The sequence below is a fragment of the Syngnathus acus genome, chromosome 5, assembly GCF_901709675.1.
Source record: "Syngnathus acus chromosome 5, fSynAcu1.2, whole genome shotgun sequence".
Classification (NCBI taxonomy): Eukaryota; Metazoa; Chordata; class Actinopteri; order Syngnathiformes; family Syngnathidae; genus Syngnathus; species Syngnathus acus.
Window position 1 is genome coordinate 13,192,493 of NC_051091.1, and position 12,720 is coordinate 13,205,212.

Consider the following 12,720-nt stretch of genomic DNA (forward strand, 5'->3'; position numbering starts at 1 on the left):
CACTGCCGCCGTGGGCCCATCATATCACTCCAACAATAAAAACAATCATGCTCCGACATGACGGATAAACACACGGCGACCACGCTGACAAGGTGCCGCCGAGCCCAACCAATATTGTAAAACACGTGACCAATATCAAGGGGGAACGCATCATACTTGTGTGCGTATGTGTGCGTGTGTGTGCGTGTGCGCGCGCGCGCGTGCGTGCGTGCGTGTGTGTGCGTGCGTGTGCGTGTGTGTGCGTGTGCGCGTGTGAATGTGCGTGCGTGTGTCCTTAGGCTATAAAAGATGGCTGTCAGGCGGACGTGGGGTCAGAAGTGCATCCAAGTGACAAGGGTGAGTATACGCTTCATCTTCTAGTCATGTACACTCGCAGAAAAAAAGAAAAACGGCTGGCTGCAGCTTTTGGAGTATTTTGCAGCTCTGGTTTTCTGTCAATAAACATTCGGAGTTTGGGTTGCAGTCGTTGATTACGCTTGGGCATTTATTGAAACTTGCACATTGTGTGCATTTTGGAGTTTTGGAGTGGTGTCTTCCTTTTCTGCCCAGCCACATACACGTCTCGTTATGATGATGATGATTGTTGATCTAGTTTTGTGCTCCAAATATGCTGCCATGTGATTGTCATGCCATGTTCTGTTGTTTCAAATGTAGTGACTGAAGGATGCCTGCCAACTTTTCATCTTTCCTGGCGTGTTCTTGCTCTGTTGACTTATTTCATGATTATTTTGCTCATATTTTTTCAAAGCTCATCTCCTTTACACCAGATTTCGTTTCGTATTTGATTTTACTGTTTCAATCCATAACGTTGTACGTTTGATTTGATTTGTTGATTTTGTCAGGTTGTACTCCCAATATGATGCTTCTTTTGGGTGATGAACAGCTTTGGATGATTTGACCCCCTCCCTCCTCAGATTTTGCAAGGCTTGAGCCAGGCTTTGCAGGAAACACGTTCAATGTGTGAAGGTGTTCCATGCCTCGATTATATGTCCCAGATTTTGCTCACCATTGTGTGACACTGTCAATTTGCGACTTGATTTGCAAGCTTTTGGCAGCCTGCACACGTCAAGAGGGTTCGAAGGCTTCTTTAAATATTGTTTTTTGACATTGTCAGAGAGCGGACAGGCGTCAATATGGGCGACGCCGCCTTGGCCAACGCCAGTGTGGCCATCCAATACCGAGACTCGCTCAGCAAAGCGGTGCTCAAGAATGTGCTGGTGCTCGCCATCGGCCTGTCCATCAACTACATCAATGCCAGCCTCATGTACACCTTCTGCAAGCACCAGGTAGGCCAGCACATCGCTGTCGTTGCAGCGCCGTCGTCGCAGCGCCGTCGTCGCAGCGCCGTCGTCGCAGCGCCGTCGTCGCAGCGCCGCCGTCGCAAGGCAGAAGTCATTGCAGAGTCATTTGTCCAGAAGGAGCTCGAGCTTTAGATCCTGACCGGGCAACATTTGACATTGTGGCAGATGGGCCGAGAGGGCGGGCCAAGGGACGTGTTGAGCGCTAGCTGGGCTTAACCAAACGCAAACTTGACGACGACAGACAGACAACAAACAGAGACGGCTCCTCGGACGGGGACTTAGACTTTTGGGGCTGGGGACTTTTTGAAGACTTGACTTTTAGGTGGGATGGCTTTTGAGTTCAGCCCAGTTGTTACTTGAGGGAAGTCGGCACGACGTGGTTGTAGGGTTGGCTGGCATCTGCTGAACTGGGACTGGACCACACGGGAGAAGGGTCGTGAGCAGCGCGCTCCATGTTGCTCGGAGACAACCTTTGTGGCTCCGTGACAATTGAATTGAAGACAAGGCTGAGAAGAGAGCCTTGAGAAACACCCCTCTCGGTTTGGTTTGACTGAGATCAGTTGTTTGAACTGGCTGTCTTCCAGATCTTCTACTCTAATCCTCGCTACATCCTCTTCTTCACCCTGGTGGTCAACGACATGATCCAGATGAGCGTGGGTGTCATCCTCTTTGTGGTCAGCTACACCCTGTACAGGATCAGCGTCCTATCGTGCGCCCCCTTCATCCTGATGGCCATCATCACCACTGAGAACACGCCCCTCATCCTGGCATGCATGGCGGGCGAGTGCTACGTGGCCGTGTGCCTGCCGCTTCACCACGCCCGCATCTGCACGCTCAGAAGGACCCTACTCCTCATCGCCTTGATTTTTACCATCAGCGTCATCTCCGCCTTACCGGATCTCTTTGTCACGCTGGCCACTGAGTCTCTGGATTTCTTCTCCTCCAGAATCTTCTGCCTCCGAGAGACGGCCTTCCCCAATCCGTTGTTGGCTCAGAAGCGGGACATAACCTACATCGTCTACCTGGTCCTGGTGTGGTCAGTCATCTTCTTCACGTACTTCAAGATCCTCTTCACGGCCCAAACGGCCAGCAAGGACGCCAAGAAGGCTCGGCGGACCATCGTTCTGCATGGTGTTCAGGTTCTACTGTGCATGACCATCTACGCCGTGCCCCTGGTCCAGGACGCGCTCCTGCGCGTCTTCCCCAGGAACTATTCGGACTCGCTTTTCGCTTGCCACGTCGTGGTTCAGATGTTGCCCCGCTCCATCAGCCCCATCATATACGGTGTGCGGGACAAGTGCTTCAGGAAGTACCTCAAACACTACCTGGTGTGCAGGACTGCGCCCCACGGTGCCCACTGCACCTGATTTGGCACTCAAACAACCCCCTCCCGTGGGAGTAAAACGACACTCGCCAAATGGGGGAGGGGGTTTGCCGGTGGGCTGGCACTCGGGGCTCTTTCAAGGGGTGCCGTATGCTTTGGAAAAAAAGACAGGTGTCATTTAGAAGGCAGTGGAGGTGAGGTCATGACTTGACACGTGTGGAAGACAAAAGCCCAAAAAGTCAAAGCCACACCCTCAAATCCAAAAGTCCAACAATGTCGAATAGTATCATAATAGAATAGGCCGCGCCCTCGTGGCCCATGACGTTACAGCGGCCGGAGTTTGCGTTTGGCTTATAATCGGAGACGTCTCCTCATCTTCTTGCCGCTTTCTCGCCATAATGGCTGTCACCGCGTTTTCTCTTCATCTTTGATTTCACATTTGGTCTCCTCAGCGCCATGAACTCTTCAGACAACGCAAGTTCCCCACAGCAGGTACAGCCGCACGCACCCTTGCACTCTTCTCAACTCTTCTCTCCAAACCTTTTGAGAACAGAGCTTCAAAAACTACGTGGGCATATTCATGTCTGTGTGTGCAGCTGTTCTTGTCCTTTTGCTTTCCAATATTTTGCAGCCATTTGGTTCTTGTCCAGGTGTTGTCCAGGTTTTGCTCAGATTGAGTTTGCGGCTTTCTTTCAGTTTGCATCCGCTGTCGTTTCTGCCTTCCCAGTTGAGCGAGCGAGTTCATTTCTGCTTTGTTTTGCTTCTTTGGTGAATGATTGCATGCATCTTGCTTGCCTATTTGCTCGTTGTTGTTCCTTGAGTCCGTTGTACACCGGGCGGCTTCCTTCCCTGCACTGAGGTCTGTTTGTGTCATATGTAAATCCTCAAAGCACAACCAGCCTCTTTACTTTTTACAGTGGAAAGCATTGCGGATGAACACATAGAATAAACATATCAAATCCATGACTAATTATTGGACTTGTCATTCTTCAGTCGCTACATCCAACGATTTCTTTGTGTGTCTTGGCGTGTGAAGAAATTGACAATAAAGCAGACTTTGACTTTGACTTTGATTTGTGTGTGTGTGGGTTAGGTGGCTCTGAGGGACAGTCTTGTCTCTGCAGTGGTGAAAAACCTCCTGGTGGTTCTTCTGTGGTTCTTGCTCCAGTACATCAATGCCACCTTGCTTGCCACCTTCTTCAAACACCAGGTACACATGCACAAGCAACCAAGCCCCCACACAGACTCAGACACACACACAAACATGCGCGCACACACACGCACACATACACACACGCACGCACGCACACACACACACAGTGTTTTGTCTGGTTTTCATCTTACCTAATTTTTTCAGTTGATAGCCGCCAATGACGGAATTGCACTGTGCGGGAAGTCGCCTCAATTTGGTCTTATTTGTTTTGTCAGCATCCTCTTCATTCATCTTCCTCCACATCGGTGGCGATGCTTCACTTTTTTTGTCACACACACACGCACACACATGCACACGCACACACGCGCACACACACACACACACACACACACACACACACACACACACACACACACACACACACACACACACACACACACACACACACACACACACACACACACACACACACACACACACACATACAAGCCTTCCCCAAAAAGCATTGATGACATCCTCTGCAAAGCTTGTGGGAAAACCTGTTTGCGGAGGGGGGGGGGGGAGACTAAACTTGAGACGGGTCCACTTAGGGATGCTGTTCCATGACAATATCGCTGACGCCGCTATCGATGTTGTTTGTGGCTGTGCTTTTTGCGCGGACGGCGGCGGTGCAGACATTTCATGAGGAGCCCCGCTACATCCTGTTCATTCACATGGTGATCAACGACAGCGCCCAGCTGAGCTTCAGCGTCACCCTCTTCCTGCTCAGCTACATCGTGTTCCACATCCGTGTGTCCCTGTGCTGCGTGTTCATCCTGCTGACCGTGTTCAGCACCAGAAACACGCCGCTCAACCTGGCTGCCATGGCGGCCGAGCGGTACGTGGCCATCTGCAGGCCTCTAAGGCACCACCAGCTGTGCACGGCCCGGAGGACCTACCTGACCATCCTGCTCATCTGGTTGGTCAGCGTGGCCCCTGAGGTCACTGACCTCTTTCTCACCGTGGCCAGCCAGCCCCCGGGCTTCTTCCTGGGTTACGTCTTCTGCGTGCGCTCCAACGTCTTCCCGGACGCCCTCATGATGCACAAGCGCATCGCCTTCGATTGCTTCTATTTCCTGTGCGTCTTCCTCACGCTGGTGTTCACCTACATCAAGATCCTGAGGGCGGTGCGCTCGGCCTCAGCCCAGAAGGGTCTGGCCGAGAGGGCCCGCAACACGGTCCTGCTGCACGGCGTCCAGCTGGCCATGTGCCTGCTGGCCTATGTGTCACCCGGTGTAGAGCTGCTGCTGCTGCTGGTCTTCCCGGGTCACATGCGGGAGATCCGCTACGTGGGCTACCTGCTGGTCAACATACTGCCCCGCTTCCTCAGCCCCGTGATCTACGGCATCCGTGACGACAAGTTCCGCAGGTACCTCGACAAAACGCAGAGATCCTGCTTCGCGCCGCTCAGGCCCAGGAAGCGGCCGCCAGGGGGCGACGTGTCCCGCTGACGCTTGGGAGCGGTTGGAGCGCGACGTCAGTGGAGTACACCTTTTTGGAATCAAAATTCCCTTTGTGTGACAATTAGGTATAGCATTTTGGCAATGTCATTGTTGATATTAAGCCACGAATGAATATTGCACTTACTCTCTCAATAAATTCCGCGTTGAAATAAGTTTGTATTCTTTTTTTATTTTTTTATTTTATATTTTTTTTTATTTATGGTCATTCACACACACACATTCACACCGTTACTCAAACACAAACATCCACACCGTCATATGTGGGTATCGCACTCACGGTGTCGGCACACAAGACAAGCAAGTGTACCTGTCAGAGAACAAAGACAGGGAACCAAGTGCAGCACGATCCTTTATTGGCGAGAGGGAAAACGGGGACGTAGAACGCTGGACCTGCGGTCTGGCTGGCGTGGCTGAGCAAGTAGTCCGAACAGGCGGCGATCTGGAGCGTGGTCGAAGGACGAGCAAGTAGTCAGGGCAGGCGGCGATCTGGAGCGTGGTCGAAGAACGAGCAAGTAGTCAGGGCAGGCGGCGATCTGGAGCGTGGTCGAAGGACGAGCAAGTAGTCAGGGCAGGCGGCGATCTGGAGCGTGGTCGAAGGACGAGCAAGTAGTCAGGGCAGGCGGCGATCTGGAGCGTGGTCGAAGGACGAGCAAGTAGTTGGCTATAAGTTTGGTCCGGGGACAAAAAGGACAGCAGTATCACGGGCAGGGTAATCAGACGAACTGACAACTACTGGCAGAACACAGAGAGGTTAAATGGGGAGCCTAACGAGCTGTAGCAGGTGCTGGCAATTACATGAGTCGGGCTCGGCTGGAAGTCAGGTGACGTGGGAACGTGACAGAACCCCCCCCCCAAGGGACGGCCCCCGACGTCCCAAAAACAGAACCCCAAGACGGAGCAGGAGGCCGGGCGGGAGGGGGGGAACCCAAGACGTGCGGCAGTCAATAGTCCGACAAGTCCGAGTCAGAACATGTCGACCAAGCCCCGTCATCAGGCGGCACTACCGCCCAGTCCACCTTCCCAGCAGCGGCATCGGGAGACGCCGACCAGGGGGCCGGCGCGGGAACCGGACGGGTCCCTACCGGACGACTCCGAGCAGGAAGCCGGTCAGACCCTAATTCCCCGCCCACTGGAGCAGAACCCGGCTGCGGACGTCGCAACGGCAGCGGAGTAAGGGCCCGGGCCATCCGCTGCGGCCGACGGCGAGACCGGGCCCGCGGCCGCTGCCCACGGGTTGGAGAAGCGGAGGGCCGAGAGGCAAGGGCACGGGCTGGAGTCGAGTAGTGGTTCTGGGACAGGGACTCGCGACAGGTGGTGGGGGGCAAGAAAACCGACCCCAAACGGATCCCTGCTTGGCGGGTGCCCTTAGGTCTCTTCGGGCAAGAGGCCACCCAGTGACCCTCACCCCCGCAGTACAGGCAAAGCCCCTCTCTGATGCGCTGACTGCGTTCCCTCACAGAGAGAGAGGTGCGTCCGATCTCCATCGGTTCTGACCAGCTGGGCTGGGTGTGAGGAGCAGTAAAGGCGCGCTGACTTACTTGGACAGGGTCCCTGGCGGACGACAGGTCAGGTGAAAAAACCGGTGCTCTCCCTGACACCCGAGGTGTCGGGCTGATGTCACGGCGACGGGGGGGCGGAGTCACCCTCCTCTCCTCGCGTCGCCTCGACTGGATCCGCCGGTCCACCCGTACTGCCAGGTCCATGGCCACTTCAAGGGTCTGAGGGCGCTCGCAGGACACCATCTCGTCCTTGATATATTCCGCGAGTCCGTGGATGAAGGCACCGACGAGAGCCGGGGTGTTCCAGTCGCTACGACGCGCCACCGTCTGGAACCGGATGGCGTACTGGGCGACGGATCTGCTGCCTTGGCGCAGCGTGAGGAGCTCTGTGGAGGCGTCCTCCGAGGCGGAGCCCAAGTCAAACACGCGCAGGATCTCAGCGGCGAAGGCGTCAAACGACGAACAGGCGGGTCCCTGCCGCTCGTATTCTGCCGTTCCCCACAGCCATGCCTCGCCCGTCAGGTGAGTGAGCACGAAACCCACCTTGGCTGGTTCCGTGGCAAATGTGACGGGCTGGAGGTCGAACAAGACGCGGCAGTTCGTCAGAAAGGCCCGGACGTACTTGGGGTCACCGTCGAAGGCCCGGACGTACTTGGGGTCACCGTCGAACCTCGCGAGGTTGCTGAGTCTGGGCTCAGGGACGTCCACGTGCTGCCCGGGTGCCGAGGCAGGACGGGGCGTGGACATAACGGTGGGCTGATCGGCGGGGCTGAGCGGCACGGACGTGGACAGAGTTGGCGCAAACCGATCTGCAGCAGCCAGAGGAGCCAAGTCTCTGTGGTCCCTGAGAGCCTCTACCAGTTCCTGGTGGAGCTGATGGTGCTGCTGCAGTTGCTGTTGCTGCTGCTGCAGTTGCTGTTGCTGCTGCTGCAGTTGCTGTTGCTGCAGCTGGAGCTGCTGTTGCTGCTGCTGGACGACCCTAGTTAATGCCGCCATCTCCTCTGTGGTCTTGCCGAGCTCCCACTCCGTGTGGGTCAAGCGGTCCATGTCTAGGGAATCGTGCGCTGGTTGCATTTCTGGTCAGTTCGTTCTGTCAGAGAACAAAGACAGGGAACCAAGTGCAGCACGATCCTTTATTGGCGAGAGGGAAAACGGGGACGTAGAACGCTGGACCTGCGGTCTGGCTGGCGTGGCTGAGCAAGTAGTCCGAACAGGCGGCGATCTGGAGCGTGGTCGAAGGACGAGCAAGTAGTCAGGGCAGGCGGCGATCTGGAGCGTGGTCGAAGAACGAGCAAGTAGTCAGGGCAGGCGGCGATCTGGAGCGTGGTCGAAGGACGAGCAAGTAGTTGGCTATAAGTTTGGTCCGGGGACAAAAAGGACAGCAGTATCACGGGCAGGGTAATCAGACGAACTGACAACTACTGGCAGAACACAGAGAGGTTAAATGGGGAGCCTAACGAGCTGTAGCAGGTGCTGGCAATTACATGAGTCGGGCTCGGCTGGAAGTCAGGTGACGTGGGAACGTGACAGTACCCCAACACCCAAACTCCGGCCCGCGGGCCAAATCCGGCCCACGGTCAGATTTCATACGGCCCGCAGCTTCGGTCTTATAATGTATTATTTATGGCCCGCCTGCACTGTCAAACTGAATAAAATAAATCATGAAAGTTGATACTGTAATTCCTCCTATTACCAAAAGGTGGTAGCACCACCCGCTCCGCTCATTTCTGCCATGGCGACTGCAAAGAAAACGAGGAAAGTTGACATTGAGGGCCCTCGCTTTCAAGAGAAATGGGAATTACAATACTTTTTCACTGAAAATCAAGGCAATTGTGTTTTTTTCAAAGTCAAAGTCAAAGTCAGCTTTATTGTCAATCCCTTCATATGTCAAGACACACAAAGAAACCGAAATTCCGTTTCCTCCATCCCACGGTGACGAGACATACAAGTAGGCGACACAAAACAAAAACAAGAAGGCACAAACCATAAATAATAAATAATAAATAATAAATAAAATAAAATGAGCGATGAATAAATAACAGACCAATAACCCATTAAATAAGAGGGGCAAAACCGAGCCAGTGTGCATACAGCAGACAGCAAGAACAGGACGCTACGCTGAAAGGGGGAGCGAGTTCAGGATCCTAACAGCCTGGAGTACGAAGCTGTTGGAAAGTCTGGTGGTGCGGGAGCGCAGGCTCCTGTACCGCCTCCCAGAGGGCAGAAGTTCAAACAAAGAGTGAGCGGGGTGACTCACATCACTCACAATCTTGGTCGCCTTGCGGGTGAGATGGGAGGTGTAAATGTCCTTCAAGGAGGGGAGAGAAGCACCAATAGTCTTACTAGCCGTTTTCACTATGCGCTGCAGGGCCTTCAAGTCGTGGTCAGTGCAGCTGCCACCCCAGACAGCAATACAGCTGGAGAGGACGCTCTCAATGGTGCCGCGGTAAAAAGTTGTCATGACGGCCGGAGGAGCCCCCGCTCGCCTGAGTTTCCGAAGGAAGTACAGGCGGCGCTGGGCCTTCTTCGCCAGCGATGCGGTGTTGGTGGACCAGGAGAGATCCTCACTGATGTGCACCCCCAGGAACCTGGCGCTGCTCACTCTCTCCACCACAGCACCGTCGATGGTCAGCGGCAGGTGTTGGGCGTGACCCTTCCGGAAGTCAACAACAATCTCCTTGGTCTTGTCGACGTTCAGCAGGAGGTTGTTGTCCCTGCACCACGCGGTCAGAAGGTCAACCTCCAGCCTGTATTGAGTCTCGTCTCCCTCGGTGATGAGACCCACCAGAGTCGTGTCGTCAGCAAACTTCACTATGCGGTTGCCGCTGCAGGTGGCAGCGCAGTCATGCGTCAGGAGGGTGAAGAGCAGTGGACTGAGCACGCAGCCTTGGGGGGCCCCTGTGCTCAGCGTGATGCTGGCGGAGATCTTGTCGCCAACACGTACCACCTGTGGCCTCTGACAGAGGAAGTCCAGTAGCCAGTTGCAGAGGCAGGTACTGAGGCCCAGCTTGTCAAGTTTGCTGATGAGACGCTGCGGCACAATGGTGTTGAAGGCAGAACTGAAGTCCACAAACAGCAGCCTCACATACGAGTCCCTCCCCTCCAGGTGGGTGAGGGCCGAGTGGAGGGCAGAGCAGATGGCATCCTCAGAGGACCGTTTGGCTCGGTACGCAAACTGGAAGGGGTCAATGGTGGGGGGGAGAACTGACCGGATGTGCTCCAAGACAAGCCGCTCAAAGCACTTCATGATGATGGGCGTAAGTGCCACGGGGCGGTAGTCATTGAAGCAGGACGGAGCAGGCTTCTTCGGCACAGGTACGATGGTGGCAGCTTTGAAACACGACGGGACGATGGCCTGCTGCAGGGAAGTGTTAAAGATGTCCGTGAAGACACCCGTCAGCTCACCAGCGCAGTCCTTCAGCGCTCGACCCGGGATGTTGTCCGGGCCCGCCGCCTTACGGATGTCGATAGCGGCAAGCGTCCTCCTCACGCTGTCGGCGGAGAGGCACAGGGGCAGCTCGTGGGAAGGGGGAGTGGCCTTCAGCGGGCAAGTGCTGTCCTGAGCGTCGAAGCGAGCAAAGAAGCGGTTGAGGTCATTGAGCAGACGGACGTCGCCTTCACAGCTCTGCGGCGCGGGCTTGTAGTCCGTGATGGTCTGAATGCTCTGCCAAAGGCGCCGTGCGTCCCTGCTGTCCTTGAAGTGGGCGGTAATTTTGCCCGAGAACGCCCTCTTCGCTTCTTTGATGTCCCGGGACAGGTCGGCCCTCGCAGTCCTCAAGCCAGCCTCATCCCCCGCCCGGAAGGCTTTGTCCCTGGCCCTCAGCAGCCTGAAGACAGCCCCTGTCAGCCATGGCTTCCGGTTAGCCCGAGTGACGACGGATATTGAGTGTGTCACATCATCAATGCACTTCCCGATGTAGGAGGAAACAGAGTCAGTATACTCCTCAATGTCCGCCCGACCGTCGCAAGTGGCAGCCCTCCTAAACACGTCCCAGTCGGTAGAGCCAAAGCAGTCACGAAGCGCATCAGAGGCACCCTCAGGCCACACCCGCACCCGCTTGCGAACTGGTCTGGATGTTCTCACCTTTTGTCTGTATGCGGGCAAAAGCATAACAGTGATATGGTCAGAAAGTCCAAGATGGGGGAGGGGGGCGGCTTTGAAAGCTCCTTTATGCGAAGAGTAGACCAGGTCCAGGAAGCTGTTTTTCTAATTTCTAAAGAGACAGTTGCCTTGTTTAAGGATTTCAACCTAAACAGACACTATCAGATTAAACATGCTAACACAGGGGTCTCAAACTCCAGTCCTCGGGGGCCGCATTCCTACATGTTTTCCAAGTTTCCCTCGTTAAACACACCTGATTCAATTATCAGGCTCCTGCAGAACGTGAGGATGAACTGATCATTTGAATCAGGTGTGTTTAACGAGGGAAACTTGGAAAACATGTAGGAATGCGGCCCCCGAGGACTGGAGTTTGAGACCCCTGTGCTAACACATACGACAAGCTAACAGGGAGTGACCGCGCTGATAAAGTGAAGCAGCTCCAAGCTGAACTGGCATCACAACAGCGATTCTTCACACGGGGCTGTGAGTCAAAAGTAAATCAAAAGTAAATATTACTTAATATTAAATATTACGAAGTGGCCATGTTAATACTGTTGATGTTATGAACCTGTAGACGTGAAACAAACTATTACTTTCTGAAAGATATTGTAAATGACAAGAGCAAAACTCACTTGTTTTAAGTTTTAATGATAACAGACAACTTTGCATTACTTATAACTCCTGTTTAAAATGTTCATGAGGCAAAAATCATTTTAAACTCATGTAAATTTAAGATATTTCATACAGTTTGTTCAATGTTATCTGATTCTTCAGATATGAATGAAAGACAGAATTTGTGTTTTTAGAGTTGTTCACATCTGCCTGAGTGGATTATATTTGGTTGTTTTGTCATTTAAAAAATAAAGACAATTGGGACAATAAAATTTGTTTTATAACAGTGTGTATTTGCATGAAATTTTTGTATAGGGTGTTTCATAAAGTACGCAGTTTTTAAAAATGCAATAAATCAGCCAAAATCGATGCAAAATTCAAAATTTTTATTTAATTTCATTCAACATATACTTCAATTTAATAATGAAAAATGATATCGAGCATATGTCCACCTCCACTTTCTCTGCAGGCAGTCATCCGATCGTTGAAATTCACAGGGCTCACATTCACACTGTCTTGCACTACCGCAATGTTTTGTTGTGTTCGAACATCACGGTTTCGACCGGGCGATTTTCTGGTTGCAACTGACCCAGATTCTTCGAATTTCTGTACCAACCTCGAAACTGTTGTTGCGGTCGGGGCATTGTCACGTCCAAAGATCGCGCGAAGTTTACGGACAGTCTCTGCGTAGCACTCCCCGTTTTTGTAATGAGTTCTCACAATAAGAATGCGTTGCTCGATACTGATCCGCTCCATGGCTACAAAATGGAAAAACGACAAATGGTCTTCTAATCGGAGTGATAATAGATAACGAAAATGATAGAAACAGTGCTGACAATCTTCAAACAAAAAAATCCCGCGCAATTAAAAAACTGCGTACTTTATGAAACACCCTTTAGTTAAAAAATGTCCGAAAAAAACTATTGGCCACCGGGCCCCTTCACTTTATCAAATCTGTCCCTCCTTGCAAAGAGTTTGGACACCCCTGCCCTACACCATCAGCGACTCCCAGTTTGTATTCTTTGCATGCTTAAAGACGACCAATGGATGGGATGCCTCCTCCATTTGCGGCAGCAAAAAGTTAATCGGTTTTATCATGTTGCTATTTTTCACGTACATTATGATTTTGAAACACGGGGAGAGGTCATGAATGAGCGCTTTCACATTAGGCTTGGCTGGCGCTTTGTAGCTACGTACCGCCGCCTCCCAATACTGCTGTCAAGCAAC

The 12,720-nt window shown here is 53.0% G+C and overlaps 2 protein-coding genes across 2 annotated transcripts; both read left to right on the forward strand.

The window, feature by feature from the left end:
* Positions 1-214: 214 nt before the first annotated feature.
* LOC119123445 (odorant receptor 131-2-like) lies at positions 215-2,692 on the forward strand. The gene is made up of 3 exons (XM_037252609.1): positions 215-336; positions 1,115-1,286; positions 1,886-2,692. Exons 2-3 carry the CDS (start codon positions 1,134-1,136, stop codon positions 2,666-2,668), a joined length of 936 nt encoding a protein of 311 aa, XP_037108504.1. The 5' UTR covers positions 215-336; positions 1,115-1,133; the 3' UTR covers positions 2,669-2,692.
* A 347-nt stretch (positions 2,693-3,039) lies between these two features.
* Positions 3,040-5,407, forward strand: LOC119123442 (odorant receptor 131-2-like). The gene is made up of 3 exons (XM_037252599.1): positions 3,040-3,117; positions 3,719-3,835; positions 4,453-5,407. Exons 1-3 carry the CDS (start codon positions 3,082-3,084, stop codon positions 5,266-5,268), a joined length of 969 nt encoding a protein of 322 aa, XP_037108494.1. The 5' UTR covers positions 3,040-3,081; the 3' UTR covers positions 5,269-5,407.
* Positions 5,408-12,720: the final 7,313 nt, after the last annotated feature.